Raw genomic sequence first — 17,134 nt, 5'->3', positions numbered from 1 at the left:
TAATCGTTAACTTTTTAAGGATTGTAATAAAAAAAAAATGCTAGAAATATGATTAAGTGGATTTTTTTGATTCGAGGATAATGTTGGAGTTTTCTATAGGATCGAAATTAAAGAGATGATTGATTTTTTAAGTACATGCTAAAACGTGAAAAGAAAAGCTTTAAGTCAGTAGGTTAACCCATAATTATGTCGTGATCGGGGAAGGTGAGCCAATCAAGTGTAAAGGCACAGTCCACGTACGTCTGATGAGTGATGAGTGAGGATGGTTCAGTCCTACAAAGTTTGTCTTAGTTAATTAGAAGCACACACCTGTGTATTGTGTATTGTGTATTGTGTATTGTAGCAACGGCCCACCGACGATTAACATTTTTATATGGCCTTTGCTTGGTATCTGATTTTCCCATATGCTTTATACTTTTGTTTTGTACCATCTATTAGACTTGTAGTGTGTCATGTTGTCCATACATTAGCTTTAATTTTTATTGTATGGAGCTTCTAATGCATTCACTATATATAGGTATCTAATCTTACTCCATCCATTTTTATTTATGCTGTTAGAATTATAATACGCTGGCTAAGAGACTAATTAATTTATTCCAACAATAAATAAACAATATCAACTTTGCATAGATTTAAAAAAATCAATCACTCATATTCATATGTCATTTATATATTTAAATTATATATTATGTCATTTTTCTTTTTCTTAATAAAATAAATTTATAATTACGATATTTATAGCCCATGGGATGTAAGAAAAAGAGATTGTAGTGAAATAAATAATTAAACTAAAAACATCAAATGAACACTTCAAAAAAAATTATAGCCTAATTAATATAAATATAATAATAAGAAAATTTTAAAAATGAGCTTATTGTTTTGATATCCCTCACTTTGAATAGCCATTTCATTATACATTGCCTTAGATATCTTTGAAAAATAATAATAAGAAAATACCCATTTGCATATAATATACAAAGAAATTGTTTCGCCTACTCTATGGATATTTAGGTAAAGTACTAAATGTATTGAAATGAATGGAGATTAAGGCCTAAAACATCTAAGAATACAGGTGTAGAAACTCTTGTTTAAAACAACCAACCAAGAATGAAAATAATGGGAAATAAGTATAATAATAAATATGACATAAATTTACGAGGATCGCCTAATTTGGGTTACTTCTTAGGTGCTAGTTAGTTTGATTATAAGTAGAGAAACAATGGAATTCACAAGAACTTTTACCACAAAATATTACACTAGAAGAAGAGTGAAAGAAGAAGATAGGCTATTGTGTTTAGGCTTTAGGATTAGAATCGGTCTAAGTTAGAGTGTAATTACCCCTATTTATACTAGATGTCATGTGTCATGGGACAAAAAAACCCACATCAAGAGAGGGAATAATCAGCCACAAAGTAGCATGCGACATAAAATAAAGAGGTGCAACTACTAAAAGGATGCTCGAGCACATTAACATCTCATTCGGACACCTCATCAGTGCATTTACAATTTCCTTTTAAATTGGTGCCTCATTTAAGCCACTACTCAACCCATTGTCGCTTATTTCGAACACATAGACTAAGCATCACTTTGATGCTTGTGATTTTATTTCTCCACATCAATCACACCTCCATATATCTAAATATCAATATGCATTCATCATGGCACACTCAAATCACCAAACTTAAACATATATGATATATACTAAATATAATTTTTATTTTAAAAATAGATAAGAAATAAAGTTAGAAAAGTGAAAACAAGACTAACAAATAGAGTTAAAATAAATTTTTTAGTGAATTGCGCACATGAAGAGACTATTATTCCTTTCAAAGTAGTACAAATTAAGTAGAAGTGTTACATAGAGTAATTGAATAGTCTTCTAGTATGAGATAGTAAAATAGAAGAAAGAATAAAAAATTACAATGTGATTAGTAAAAGTGTTGCCATTTTAGACAAATATAGAAAAAACATAAAAATAAATAAAATATGTGTCATATATTGGTAAATGATTTAATAATTTACCAAATAACTATCATATTTCTAATTGTTAATATAAAAATATTTAATTTGATTATAAAATTAAACATGTGACAAAAAATATTACATAAATTGTATTATTTTAATTTATCAATTTTAAAAAGTCACAATTTATATAGGACAGAGGGATTAATTTAATGAATTCCAATACCATTAAAAAAAGCTCGTCTTGTATGAGACCGTCTCACCATGAGACGGGTCCATATAATAGCTCATTTCTTCAATTTTTTTTTGCATTGAGCTCAATCGTTTTAAGGTTATAAGTAATAATTCTAAGACTATAAAAATTAATTATATTAAAATTATAAGTGATCACTTTAATGTTATAAGTGATTATTTTAAGACAAAAAATATATATTGGGCTAGCTCAATAAAAATGGTCTCAACGTGAGACCGTCCCAATTAGTGTAAAAAAATTGGTAAGTAGACGTGTCAAAATATTGTTTTGTGGAAGGTGCCGTAGATTACAAAAAGACACAATTTTAGAAAATTTTGCTTTATTATTTTATTTCAATTCAAATGAAATTCTCTTTAATGGTGGTAGCAAGAATTCTCACTTTGAAATCAAGCAAGGCAACAAGGAGTCAAGGACATACTCTTATGCGATGTGACCACAACGATGTAAAAGATTGGTAAAATTTTATGGAGTAATAATAAAGGTAAAGTACACTTTTAGTATTCCGTATAAGGTAGAATTTAGGTGGAATTATACTCATTTTTTTAAGGAGGGAGTAAAAAGAAATGCGCGTTGTTAAGAAACCTCTCAACTGATACCTATACTCAGTAGACATCGAACTCCAAACCTTTTGCTCCACATGCAAATGCTCTATCTATTGAGTCAGAAGCATTTTTGGTTTATGGAGTAATATTACTATTAAAATTTCGGTACACCATTCAAAATCAATTTCTCCTAGCAACCATAATAACATGAACAATTATTGTCTTAATAAAAAGAAATTTAATAATATTTTTAATTATTTATGGTAATGGTAATGATTATCAGTCCAACATTCCGCATAAAGATAAGATTTGAGAGGAAAAGGTAGCTGAAATATCATAATCATACTCCTTAAGGGAGGGAGAGGATATGAGAAAAGCGAAACCCCAAGTAATTTTACCTTATTAATATATCTATTAATTCAATAATATTCTACCTTATTTATCCATCCATTATCATTGCAATAATATTTATATTGTACTTTATTCAAAGTTTTTTTCGAAAAATAATGTTTTTATTATACCTTATTTACTTCTTTCAAAAAAATTGTTTTTTTTTTTGTAAAAAAATGCATTAATATTCTACCATTTTAAAATAAAAAATGCCTTGAAATTATATGAGTCAAACTATTTGGACATTATGAGATTGAGAATTAATTAATTATAATTTGTACTAAATAATGACAATAGATTAATTTGCAATGTAGCTTTTGTTGAAATGTTAGTATCAGAATAATGAAATTTGAATCATAAAATACTTTGTCTCGTCTTTAAATAGTAATTGCGTTGAAAAGAATTTTATGAAAAAATTGAGAATAAAAATTGTATAAGCATAATGATTCAAAAAATTTGATACAAAAATTATATTAACTTTTTGATTATCATTTATTTATTTCATTCAATACCAAATTACCGACAAAGGAAGAAGAAAAAAGTTGATAGGAGTAATTTTCATCGGTCATCAGTCATCACCAACCCAAAAAAAATCTGAAACATTAGATGAATAGATCTAAAGATACCACAAAAGAAATCACAGCCGTACATACAAACACTTTCAAACCTATTTATAGTCCCTCCCCTCATTTCCATATTTCCTCGCTTCCCCTCTCTTTTCTTCCTCTCCTTATCCTTGTTATACTCCTTTCTTGGGTTGTTGTTTCTCCATTTTCGTCACAAAATTGAGTGTGAAAGAGTGAAAAAAAGACCAAAAACAATGGCTACTTCATTGTCAGTGGAGAAGACAACCTCAGGAAGGGAGTACAAGGTTAAGGATTTGTCTCAGGCTGACTTTGGCAGGCTTGAAATTGAACTTGCTGAAGTTGAAATGCCTGGATTGATGGCTTGTCGTACTGAATTTGGTCCTTCTCAGCCCTTTAAAGGTGCTAAGATTACTGGATCTCTTCACATGACTATTCAAACTGCTGTTCTTATTGAAACTCTTACTGCTCTTGGTGCTGAAGTTCGTTGGTGTTCTTGCAACATCTTCTCTACTCAGGTTTATAATTTTTTCCCTTTCTTTTGGTTTTTGAATCTGGGATTTCCCGAAGTTTTGGATTTTAGCCTTATCTACATTAAGATCTGAAACTTTTGAATTTTGAAAAGGGATTTGTTAAATTTTAGATTTTCATTTGCTACCCACGATCTGGGTTTTGTAGATTTTTTATATGGGTTTTTGAGGGTCGGATCTAGAGTACCAGTGGAATTTATGGTTGGTTTATAATTTTTCATCGAATTTTGGTTGGTGAGTTTTATGCAATTATCAATGAAATGGTTTTATATACACTATTGATTTAATCAAATGGTCAAAATTTGTTAGATTGGCGCATTACGAGTTGTCCGAAGGCCAAGAATTTTGCTGATAAATTGTCATATTAAGTTTCAGTGAGTGACAATCATGGTATTTCTGCTATTAGATTTGATTTTGTGTGGAATTTTGCTAAATCTCATTATTGGAGTAGATGAAAATTGCAGAGTGAAGACTGAAGAATTATCAAAATATAAAATTCAGCTTAAAATTTGGATCTTGTCCCTTGAATTTTGTGGTTATCCACGATTGGGTCTAAGATGAGCAATTATTGGATCTATATATGCTGATTTACTCAATCATATGTTTAATTGATTTAATGTGCATTCAAACATTTATGAGTTATGTACTTATTCTAGTACTTTTATTCACTCCACACAGGACCATGCTGCTGCTGCTATTGCTAGGGACAGTGCAGCAGTCTTTGCCTGGAAGGGTGAGACCCTCCAGGAGTACTGGTGGTGCACAGAGAGGGCACTTGACTGGGGTCCTGGTGGTGGTCCCGACCTCATTGTCGATGATGGTGGCGATGCTACCTTGTTGATCCACGAGGGAGTCAAGGCTGAGGAAGAATTTGAGAAGTCTGGCAAGGTGCCCGACCCTAGCTCAACTGACAATGTTGAGTTCCAGCTTGTCTTGGGTTTGATCCGTGACAGCTTGAAGGTTGACCCTAAGAGGTACCACAAGATGAAGGAGAGATTGGTTGGTGTCTCCGAAGAGACCACTACCGGTGTTAAGAGGCTTTACCAAATGCAGGCTAACGGCACTTTGCTCTTCCCTGCCATCAATGTTAACGACTCTGTCACCAAGAGCAAGGTATACTTTTTCCACTAGTATAAATCATTGTGAGATACATTATTTTGGTTTGAAGATGGCTAATTTTGATAATTTGAACTAAATGAGCACACATTGATACCACATTCAGCAATTATATATTGTAGTTAGTAACTAGTCATGGTTTGTTTCTATGTTACTTGGACTCGGATACTGATGTCGGATACGTCTAAATATTCTATTTTACGCCTATATTGAAGTGTCTAACTGCCATACCAATGTCCGAGTATCAAGGATCGGACACAGGTAACAAAGGTTTGTTTAAATTATATCAGCTGTTAATCGCAAGAATAATTTATAGTTGAAATGGATGAAAAGGAGCCTTAAATATTTTAATGCGAGTGATTGTCATATGATGTTGTGATGTAGTTGTCTGCTCACGGCCTATTTGTTATTGTAAACAGTTTGACAACTTGTATGGATGCCGCCACTCCCTCCCAGATGGTTTGATGAGAGCCACTGATGTCATGATTGCCGGAAAGGTTGGTGTTGTCTGTGGATACGGAGATGTCGGTAAGGGCTGTGCTCTTGCATTGAAGGCTGCTGGAGCTCGTGTGATCGTGACTGAGATTGACCCAATCTGTGCTCTCCAAGCTCTTATGGAAGGTTTCCAGGTCTTGACCTTGGAAGATGTTGTCTCTGAGGCTGATATCTTTGTCACCACTACCGGTAACAAGGACATCATCATGGTCGACCACATGAAGAAGATGAAGAACAACGCTATTGTTTGCAACATCGGTCACTTTGACAATGAAATTGACATGGCAGGTCTTGAGAACTACCCAGGAATCAAGAGGGTTACTATCAAGCCCCAAACTGACCGATTTGTCTTCCCCGAGACCAAGACTGGAATCATTGTGTTGGCTGAGGGTCGTCTCATGAACCTTGGCTGTGCAACTGGTCACCCTAGCTTTGTCATGTCTTGCTCATTCACCAACCAAGTCATTGCTCAGCTTGAGCTGTGGAATGAGAAGGCATCCGGCAAATATGAGAAGAAGGTCTACGTGTTGCCCAAGCACCTTGACGAGAAGGTTGCTGCTCTTCACCTTGGCAAGCTCGGTGCCAAGCTCACCAAGCTCTCTAAGGATCAAGCTGACTACATCAGTGTCCCAGTCGAAGGTCCATACAAGCCTGCTCACTACAGGTATTAGAGCAGGAGCATGAAGATTGTGGCCTGTCGGACATTTCGAGAGGAAAGGGGACGATGTTCCTTATATCATAATTTTCCCTTAGGATTTTAGTTTATGCTTTTCATTCGTTGTTGGGGGGGTTGGAAGGACAAACATCAAAGTGTGTTTTGAATTACATGTCTGAATTGGGATTGAATAAGGCGATGTTTAATGTTTAAATTTAATGTTTGTAGTCGCTCAGCCGGACTTGTTGTTGGTATCTTGCATTATGGCTAGTCTGGTTATAATTTTTCTGTCAATGAATAGGAATGAGTGTTTTGTCATTTCTATTGTGAAATTATCTGTATGTATGTAGTTTACATTTGACCCCCTTTTTTAGCTCAATCATCTTTAAAACTCTACATCTAATGGCATATTCCAGGACAATTATCATATTGTTGACTGCAAGATAAAGGAAGAGTAGGTTTATCACAAGCTTATTTATCAAAATCATTGCATTTCCATCATGTTGTCCACTTAAAAAATCTATCTTTTGAGAATTATAAAATTTTTAATTGAGATTCGAGATGAGATTTTGTAACACTTTTTAGTCATTGAGGCTTTAAGGCTAATGTTTCAACATTAAGGGGTGTTTGGTTTGTAAAATTTTAATGCAAGAAACGGAATGAATAATGCATTACCGTTACTAAGCGTTTGGTTGGACATCCAAGATAACCTAATCCATTTCTCAGGGGTAATGGTTTCCTTTCATTTGTTACCTCCCATAAACATCCTGTAACAAAAATCATTACCCTCCTCCATCAACAAATTATACAGATTTGCTATTACTCCATGTCTACATGCCATTTTTCTTATTTCCTTCTCCTTTTCTCTCTCCTATTTTACTCAAAATTACTTACTGTTTTTTTCTCTTAATTTTTCTCAATATAACATTTATTATTAATTCATACATTTTGTATTTAAAAGTAATTGCAAGAATTAGAAGAATAGTTTATAAAAATAAAACAAATAAGATGAATAATGAGAAAAAAAAACTTCAAATAATATAACAATGAAAGAAGTAAACTCCTTTTAAAATAATGGGTCAAGGAAGATAGGCTTTTAAAGGTCATTTTGAACAAATTAAAAAAAACTGTAATTAAGGCCAACTAATTATAATTTAAATTTTATATATTGCAATTTCATAGCTTCCACTATTAGAGAGCGTATAATTTCACTTCTTAAATATTGCTATCGATTTCATTGTATCATCACATTTCTAGAGCAATTAAAAATTAAATCAAACAACAAGTAAGGGAAATGTAAACAAGTGTTTCCTTACATTGTTATACCAAACAATAAATAACTACAACTCTTACTCTTACCCTTACCCCTTTATATCGATTCCCTTTCTATTACATTTTATATTCCTATACCAAACACCCCTAAATATATGCCCTCTTAACAATATGTTATTCATCTTGAAAGTGTTGATTAATATTGAATCCCTTTTCAATTTCCTTGTAAAAATTATTATTTCCGTACCTAAAATCCCTATAAACAAACACAATTAAGATAAAAAAAAAGATCATTAAGCTAATCAAATCAAACATTACAACTAACAACTAACTAATTTTGACCACTTAAAGCTTCGACATCTATCTAAATTGATTCTTTTACAAGATATCCACTAAATAAACTCTACCAAATACCCCATTATTTCATCACTACTAACTTATCAGTCATCATAGTGAGTGACCAATCTTTTGCACCAACTTGATGAAGATTGATTATTATTTTATATTTCATGACTTTTTTTATCAGCAACATTTTCCAATGAGGGACTGAGGGTTGGCTGCTGCAGACACCAACTCTCACCAAACCTAAATGAAACTTTCAAAAATGGCTGCTGGGTAACAAAATTCACCTATCCTATACTATTCTTTTTATATTTCCATCAAGTAAAATAAAATTAAAAAAAAAAAAAGATCCTTGAGTTCGGGGTTTTGAACCCGACGTGAATCGAACACGCAACCTTCTGATCTGGAGTCAGACGCGCTACCATTGCGCCACGGATCCTCAAGTTAATACTCTCCTCATCTAAATTGTTTATAACAGATATAAACAAACCAAATAGTAGAGTAGATAATTCAATCTATAATAATCCACAAAGCACCAATAAAATAAAGCCAAGTCAGCTAACAAAAACTCCTGATTGGACTATGTATTTGTGGACATGATCATGTCCATAATCCAATCTCATATCATCAAATCTTTTATTCTTTCAAAACCATTGCTTATCCCCAACACATACACATACACATACACAAAGAAAAAAAAAAAAAAAGGAATACTCTGAAAATCAGAATCAAAAATGGCATCGCTAAGCAGCAGTATACTAGCCCCATCAAAACCTCATGCACAAACACATTCCATGATAAGATCCCGAACTTTCTCGGGTCTTCGCCCAATGAAACCAAACCAGCTTAGCATGATCACAAAAACCAGCACGGCCGTGTCGGGAAGATCCATGACATGCCGTGCTGAGATGAACCCACAATTGGTTATAAGTTTAAGTACTGGTTTGTCACTTTTCCTAGGAAGGTTTGTGTTCTTTAACTTCCAAAGGGAGAATGTAGCAAAACAAGTACCGGAACAAAATGGGCAGACACATTTTGAAGCAGGGGATGTACGTGCAAAAGAGTATGTGAGTTTGTTGAAATCAAATGACCCAGTTGGGTTTAATATTGTGGATGTACTTGCTTGGGGTTCTATTGGTCATATTGTTGCTTACTATATATTGGCTACTTCAAGTAATGGTTATGATCCTAGTTTCTTTTAAGTAGTATATCATTTGGAATTTGTTCTTCCTTATTTTACCCATTATTGTTCTACTATTTGTGTATCTTGGGACTTGTGAAGGTGTAATTAACATATTGTTATTGTTTCACTATTATAATAATTATGCCTTTTATTTTGCCTCAAGGTTACTTTTCTTTTTTTTTTTTTTTATCTTTATTTATCATAATTGTTAGATGGAATTTTTGGTTGTTTTGACTAATATCGACTATCGAATTGATTTGCTATTAGTTATTGCTACATATCCAAAACTCAATTTCAAAAATTATTATCGGTAGTTTGCTAATTTAAGTTCATTTACAATATACAAGTTATTAACGAAAAATTATTTATTGATTACTCCGAAATCTTAATTTATCAAAAATTTACCCCATAACAAAAACCAAAAAGAAGTATTGTTCCTTATGACACTAAGTGGAGTTCAGTAATGACCAAAAGCATCTACTCTTATTATTCAATGAATTATCCGCTACTTAGTAGCATCTACTTTAATTGTTTATAAGCTTCGACTATTTTTTTTAGAGAGCATTTCTCAGTACATTACCCTCATATTCAGAATTTTATATTCTTATAAATTGTATTATTATCGTTATTTAACTCATAAATATAGCGTATCTTACGATGAGACTATCTTACACGGCATGTGATAAACTTTTTTGTGTGGAAGTAGAGAATATCACATAAATTTATTTATTTATTTATTTATTTATTTATTTTTGATTTTCTTACACCTTACATATTACCATAATATCTAGTTTTGTTAGTATAAGCGAGACATTGATAGTATAAAACTACAATGCCATCAATATGAAGGGCTTATATCTTTATTCAAGTGTTAGAATATTGAGGATTTAAGTATTTGAGTAACATATAATTACATGATTAAAAATGTACCCAATAGAATAGCTGAATAGGAATGCTCATCTAAATTCTAGTAATTGACAATGTACCCAGCAAAAACAAGAGATTAGCAGCTAAATTGGATTCTCGCAAATACCCCCATTCATACCTTCAACAATCAATTAATTTTTCTCCAAATTCACTATTTTTTGGGGGCTCGGGAATCTATTTCAGATACATGATCTAAGGATTATATGGTATGAACTGATGTCCCAAACTAGGTTGTAATAAGGATTTTGCAATGCACTTCAACAGAAATCACATTGGAGAAAAAAATAAGACAATTTTCATAGCAGTGCTAAAACACAAGTTACAATGCCACAAAACACAGAAATCGTACACGAAGTCCAACTCTTAACATTGGAGCACGAATAACGCAACACTCCACCACATTCCGGTGACAAACAAACCCCTAAATTATGTGGACCTAAAAATCGGCTAAGATCAATGAGGGTTATGATGCTGATAAGCCTGCCGTATTTCCATTCTCCAAAAGCTTCAGCTCTTCATGCCAACCTTCTAACTTTTTAACCTTCTCAAGCTGCTCCGGCTTCATATCTTCCGGACTAACCTTCTGTAGTTGAGCTTCTGCTAGCCGAATCTGAGCAAACAAAAAAATAATCAATTTACAGCTTAAATTATTAACAAGATTGCATAGAAAAGAATGATGTCTCCAAAAGCCTGGAACACAAATACACGAGCTTGATGGCCCAACGAAATAATAATCAGCGGGCAGCACAGCATATCAATTTATCATTTATATTTTAGACAGCCCTAACTATCCTCACCCCCAACAATCCCAAAACCTTAATCCCAAAAGATTGAGGTAAAGAAAGATGGTGCACCTCCAAAAGCAGGAAGAATGATTCTTTCTAGAACCCATACGACTTTCTGCGGGTCTTACGACTACAACCTACGTGAACCAATAGATCAGTGGTCGTCCACATAAATTCTTTTTTCTCCATTCATTTTGATTTTCTACCACCTCAACTTATGAGACTGTAACTGAAGCACTAGTGTCTTAAAGAGTGAGGACATAAAGATGCATCAGTGTCACCTCATGCAAGCAACAGGGTAATCCTAAGAGGGTTTGAGTTTCAGACAACAGGATGATCCTAAGAGGAATCAAGTTTCTGTCACCGCTTCCCCACAGCTGGCAAAAGTCTGGGAAGACCAAGTAAAGGGCAATATAGATGCATAGAAATAAAAAAAAATTGCTTAGGAGCAACAAAAACTTCCAAATTATATCAAAAAAACTGCCCTGAATAAATAGTGTCATATAGTAATCTTATGCCATAACTATAGGGCGATCCATGGCCAAGTAGACTCATCTTGTAAAGGTCAAGCCCCTTGGTTTATCTTAATTAAGAAATTCTATATTTCTATCACAGTAATGTGGCTATTGCCAACTTTAATTGTTATAGTTTTACCTATGGTCCATATAGGAGCATGATATGAATGGGTGCTTAATCCATATGACATCAATTAAATTGCAACTTTCTATAGTGGATAAAATTGTTCTTTGAAAATAACTTTTAACCTTTACCAAAGGTATTTTGGTTTCACATTAGAACTACCCATTAGATTCCCCTAAGCTTCAAACCTGTTCCCATCAACATCTTGTGGCAACTGTCAAGGCTGAAAGGTCTAATTGAAATGAATCACAGACTCTGAAGGGACGTAATTAATACAGTGCAAGATACTGTCCACATAAGCGTATCATGACAATAGAGTAAAGGTTTTTGAGCTTACCACGACCAAAATACAGGCCGAGACAACAAAAAAAGTATCTCATTGACAGAAAAAGCCATTGTGACAGTTACCATGACCGTGCCTACAGTCGAGATTTTGCACTATGGTATATAGCTCTTTTGTATTGAATTTTGGCAGTCAAGTTAATCATTTCTTTTAAGGACTTTCACTAGGTGACCACAGTAGGTTTCTAGGAATATGTCACGACAGCCATTAATCTTACAATAAGGATGGTGTCCTATCACCTCTCTCGTGTTCAGAGTTTGGACATGAGCATTTTAGGGGTCATTGCACCATTTTCCCTATTTATCGGTGCTAAGCCTCCAAGGGTCAACATTAGTATATCTGCTGTTAAATAGAATATACTCAGCCAGTCAAATAGAGCCACAATTATCCAAAGAAACTACTTCAGAACACTGGAGCCATCCCATAATTTCCAACACTGTGTGACATTTGTCTATGACTTGCGACCTTTGTTCGACCAACAAACTTTACATCAGATATCATTCTCAACATTGTAAGGTCGGGCAGGCCAAAAAGCCTTTTTTAAATAATATATATACTTCATATTCTCACCATATCCCATTGTACCTCATAAGCACAATAAGGCAACTAAGTGCTTTAAAGTGCAATCAGGAAGGCAGCCTAACTTTCCAAGTTCATCGCCATCAAGGAAAAATACATTAGATTCCCATATATGAGTCCAATGATCATAAAATGGCATACAGGGGCCTGTTCACTTATGCTTACATTCCTTGTTGCATCACTAAAGTATTTCATTGAGGTGCACGAAAAAATTTAAAGCAGTAAAATTTGGGTGGTGATCTACTTGAGTATAAAATCCACATTACCAAATAAATCTTGGTGCTCCAAAAAAAAAAGTTCCTCTGAATTATAATTTACTTTTCACCATATTTAGAGAGTTTTCCCAGTATGATCTATGTCATTACAGAAACAAAAAGCTACAATACCCTACCTCCGTTGGCACACATTAATCATATTATTATTTGATAACAGCAAAAGATTTGACCATTTTGACAAAAATTGTGCTAGGCCCAAAAAGAAACATGTGTGAATCGATTTCAGTCCAAGTAAAATATATACATGTATATATAGGGAATTAAAAAGAAAGACTTGATGGTAATTTCTATCAATATATTCAACAAGATTGTCATTTGACAATTTTTTGTTTATTTACAAGAAAAAATTTATTAATAAATGACAAGCAACATACATGGATAGGGGTGGGGCATCCCATAAAAGGAACAAGAAAATTACATTAAGATTCTTCATTCATTCCTACAAATAAATAAAAATGAAAAATCCGGAAACAAGCCATTGGATCTGGCCCAAAATGTAGCTACTAACTTAGCTCTCTCCCAAACAATCTCTAAAGGAAGGGCTTTGTCCCTCAAAATTAAACTATTTCTTTCCATCCAAATGGACCAAAGAATGGCGAAGAAACAAATATAGCAAAGAATTTCTAGATGACCCTTAGTACCGAAACCAAAGAATCTTGTTCAAAGGAAATCTCCAGTTTTTAGAGGCCTTCCCTTGTCACTAAATAATCTCATCCACATGTCCCAAAAAGAGATGGTCATTATCTTCCATGCTATTAAAACACATTATTTACCATTTAGGGTTAAGAGATGGTTGTGGACGTCTTATTTGAAGGTTCTCCAAGGTGCCACGGCCATGAGCCAAGAAGACACTCTAATATTTAAGGGAACCTTAGCTTTCAAATCTTATTGGCTAGAGACAAGTGAGGCGGATTATGAAGAGGTTGAGATAAAACAAAATAAAAAGATGCAGGAGAGAACCTCAAGGAAGTGTCAAGATTTCAAAAACCTCGAGGAAGCTGGGAATTTTAAGGCTCCCCTAAAGCCTTAATCTAGTCTTAGCTTAGCCTAGGCCTTCACTATCATCTCATGAAATCATCAATTAGTTAAAATATATTAGCATCCTAGAAATAATTATTACATCCATCACTGAACACTTCTTCAACATTTAATGTTCTAGTGCTCCCCTAATTCCATTTACGAATTATCAATGCTACTTTAGATTTACACATAAAGTACCAAGGGGCAAACGTACCTTCTTTTTCACAGCACGGATCTTTTTTTCAATATCTACACCTGCCGTAGCAGAAGTATCTGATCCCTCAGCTGAAGTCAAAGATCTGCCATCATCTGCAATTGTAGAAAGAGCTAGCTGGCTAATTTGAGAAGAAACAGATTCCAGAGATTTCGAGTCTGGACTTGGATCCTTAGTGCTTCTTTCCTCCTTAACTTCATCTGCTGAGTTTTCTAAGTTCTTAGCTCTATCAATGGCAGTCTGACAAGGAAAATCATGAATCGAAAACCTTCCATTACGTATTAAATTAAAATGAAAAATAATGAAGCAGAAACAAAGAGGGTAAAAGAGAACACAACAGATCTCATAAAAGTCTTTTGAGAATTGTGGTATCAAATACGATTTCTCTTACATGAGAAATAGAGGAGACATTATGAAGGATGAATGATTAACCAATTTTGTGGTAGAGGTGTGTAGAATAAATGATAGTACCTCAACCCTCACGAGAGAGCACACAAGAAAATTTTGGAGGAGTTAATGGTGTGATGCATAGTATCGAACAAGAGAAATTTTGTGTATTAACTGTGATCTAAATAGATATGTTGGGCAAGCACAAAGAGGCTTTAAGAATATCTATGGAGGTTCCAGATATGCAACGAGAAAGAATGAGTGAGAGTCTATTTTAAACTTTGCACAAGTACATGAGTTGATATACTTAAAATGTGGTGCATATAGCTTGAAAATCAATGAAACTGCTCAATAAAGTTAATTTTCTTTGTCACAAACCTGTATTAGATAGGCCGAATAAAGCACAATTTTTGTTAGAGACAATTTCTTACGTTAATTTACTTTAGTTCATGTAGCTGACCTACATTGTTGGAATTAAGACATTAATATTGTTGCATTGTTGATTTAGTAAGATAACGGAATAAATAAGTGGGAATACAAACACCAACTAGACTTGAACTATTAACAGAAGGTGAAGGAAAAAAGAGCAAAATATGATGTCTTCAAAGACAATATAAGTTTCTCATCCAAAGAAAAAACTAAGACTAATAAATGAGTCCTTGATATATTTTAGTGCATATGATCTAATCTACAAAATCAAGGGATAAAAAGCTTTTGACATGATAACCACACATTAGAGTAGAATTATTGTGATGTATCCAACAACAATACAAGACGTACAAGAATTTATCAAGACTTCTTTACATAAAGGGAGCACCTGTTGTTTCTTTTCTTTCTTTCTCTCATTCCTCTTGACAGATTTGCTTTTGGGTTTTGCCACCGTTCCGGGTCCAGGATCATAACCAGGTGGTCCTACTTGCGATTCCATCTCCTTTCTCAACTAAGACAATATTTGAGTAAATAATTTTAGGTTTTTGTGATATGTGCATTATCAATTGATGTAAAGTACAAAGCTTACAACACAAAGATAACCACAAAAGAAAATAATTGGGAAATAAAGCATGAGAAGTAATCATACAAACAATTTTGCTCAATAATACTCAACTTTTGTAACCCCATAACATTCTTATGTCCCAGCAGCAATGCAGCGTACCAAAAACTAATCAAGATGGCAAATGAAATCATGCAAAAGCAGAAATAATGCATAAATAAATTCCCTTTAACTTCTGAAGTTAGCCTCTAAATTGGTCTATATGTACTAGGGGTAAGACTTATACATGCAAACCATCACACAAGTTAGACCCCAAGCAATCACTTCTACGGTTCTACTATTACACATTTCTGTCAATCTCCACTACTTGATAAAACTCATCTACAAACTTTTTCAGCCATCAATTTTACTTTGTTTTAGCCTCCATCATTCACAACGTAACTTTTAGAATTGATGAATGCATCTTGAGCACCGTAACCAAAAAATGACGCTAACTAAAATATATTGGGTTGATGGAACAAATTTGACATTAAAATTTCTATCAATGGGCGCAAGCAACATTAATTGACGCGTGATTTTGTCATGAATTCTCAAATGAGTACTTAGGAAATGCATTTATGCTTATGTGCAACCCGTATTCACATGTAACAAAACAAATAAAATAGTCAGTATTCAGTAAATGTATACACTTTAGCATCATTATCATATAATTAAACCAAGAATACACATTATATCATATATGCAATCCTGATTGACATAGAAAATTCATACAAAATAATTCAGTATATATATTCACATTTAGATCAAAAACAATTATGGATGTTCCTGATTTAGACATAATAAAAAAAACCTAATTAATCAAAGAATTAAATTTATGAGAAGTGGATAATGAACAAGCTAAAACATTCATTAAATGATAGAAAATTGATGGGTTATAATCAGCATTTTCAGCTTACTATCATATTAATGGTAACACAATTAAAGCAAAAACAGAAATTACAATAAAATCTGTAGAAAAAAAAAAAAAACTTAGATGAATATGAATATAATACCAAAGTTCCTTTAGATTGATAGATGGCAACTTCTTCTTGAGGAACATAACCAGCTCGAATTCTGATGGCTTTACGAAGAGTACCATCAGGTCTACGCGTAGGACCCACTAATCTTTCTCCTTCTTTTAGGGTTTTACCCAGTTGTTCTGCTAATTGTTTTGATTCTTCAACTCCACTGTTTTTCACACTGCTTGACATTTTTTTCATGAAATTGTTTACCCCTGAAATTAATAACTTATTTTCCCAGATGATTTAAGAAGAATTTGAATTCAACCTGCTTCAGGAATAAAAATGAATTCAGCCTACTCGTTGAAGAATGAAAGTGTGTTGCAAGTATCAAGTATGGAAGGGAAAGTGGGGTTTTTCAGCCGAAGCTTAGGTTGCTGATTGGGAATGAGAAATCGAGGTGTGGTCCAAACCCCAAACCAAATTAGGGATGATGAGTTATTGCTTTTTGATTGACTATTTTTATTTTTCTATGTTAATTGGTCAAAAGGTTAAAAAGTGTTTTTGTAAATAATTTTTTTTGTCAATAGAAAATTCTAACATTAACATCTAAGCAAAGATAAAAAAAATTGCGTTGTTGGTTTTTTTCGGC

General features: G+C 33.4%; 3 protein-coding genes and 1 non-coding gene across 4 annotated transcripts; 2 read left to right on the top strand and 2 right to left on the bottom strand.

Annotated features, from left to right (window-relative positions):
* Positions 1-3,734: 3,734 nt before the first annotated feature.
* LOC130814611 (adenosylhomocysteinase) lies at positions 3,735-6,845 on the top strand. Its single transcript, XM_057680735.1, has 3 exons — positions 3,735-4,249; positions 4,940-5,374; positions 5,797-6,845. The coding sequence occupies exons 1-3, from the start codon at positions 3,968-3,970 to the stop codon at positions 6,541-6,543; spliced, it is 1,464 nt and encodes a 487-aa protein (XP_057536718.1). The 5' UTR covers positions 3,735-3,967; the 3' UTR covers positions 6,544-6,845.
* A 1,663-nt stretch (positions 6,846-8,508) lies between these two features.
* TRNAW-CCA (transfer RNA tryptophan (anticodon CCA)) lies at positions 8,509-8,580 on the bottom strand. The gene has a single exon. It is a non-coding gene; the product is annotated as a tRNA-Trp (tRNA).
* A 204-nt stretch (positions 8,581-8,784) lies between these two features.
* LOC130814602 (photosystem I reaction center subunit V, chloroplastic) lies at positions 8,785-9,486 on the top strand. Its single transcript, XM_057680727.1, has one exon. It carries the CDS (start codon positions 8,876-8,878, stop codon positions 9,341-9,343), a length of 468 nt encoding a protein of 155 aa, XP_057536710.1. The 5' UTR covers positions 8,785-8,875; the 3' UTR covers positions 9,344-9,486.
* A 1,037-nt stretch (positions 9,487-10,523) lies between these two features.
* On the bottom strand, positions 10,524-16,966 carry LOC130814594 (partner of Y14 and mago). The gene is made up of 4 exons (XM_057680715.1): positions 16,537-16,966; positions 15,311-15,433; positions 14,107-14,346; positions 10,524-10,861 (listed from the first exon to the last, which is right to left on the bottom strand). The coding sequence occupies exons 1-4, from the start codon at positions 16,741-16,743 to the stop codon at positions 10,715-10,717; spliced, it is 717 nt and encodes a 238-aa protein (XP_057536698.1). The 5' UTR covers positions 16,744-16,966; the 3' UTR covers positions 10,524-10,714.
* Between the last annotated feature and the right edge of the window lie 168 nt (positions 16,967-17,134).

The sequence above is a fragment of the Amaranthus tricolor genome, chromosome 1, assembly GCF_026212465.1.
Source record: "Amaranthus tricolor cultivar Red isolate AtriRed21 chromosome 1, ASM2621246v1, whole genome shotgun sequence".
Lineage (NCBI taxonomy): Eukaryota > Viridiplantae > Streptophyta > Magnoliopsida > Caryophyllales > Amaranthaceae > Amaranthus > Amaranthus tricolor.
This window is presented reverse-complemented; position numbering and strand designations above follow the sequence as displayed.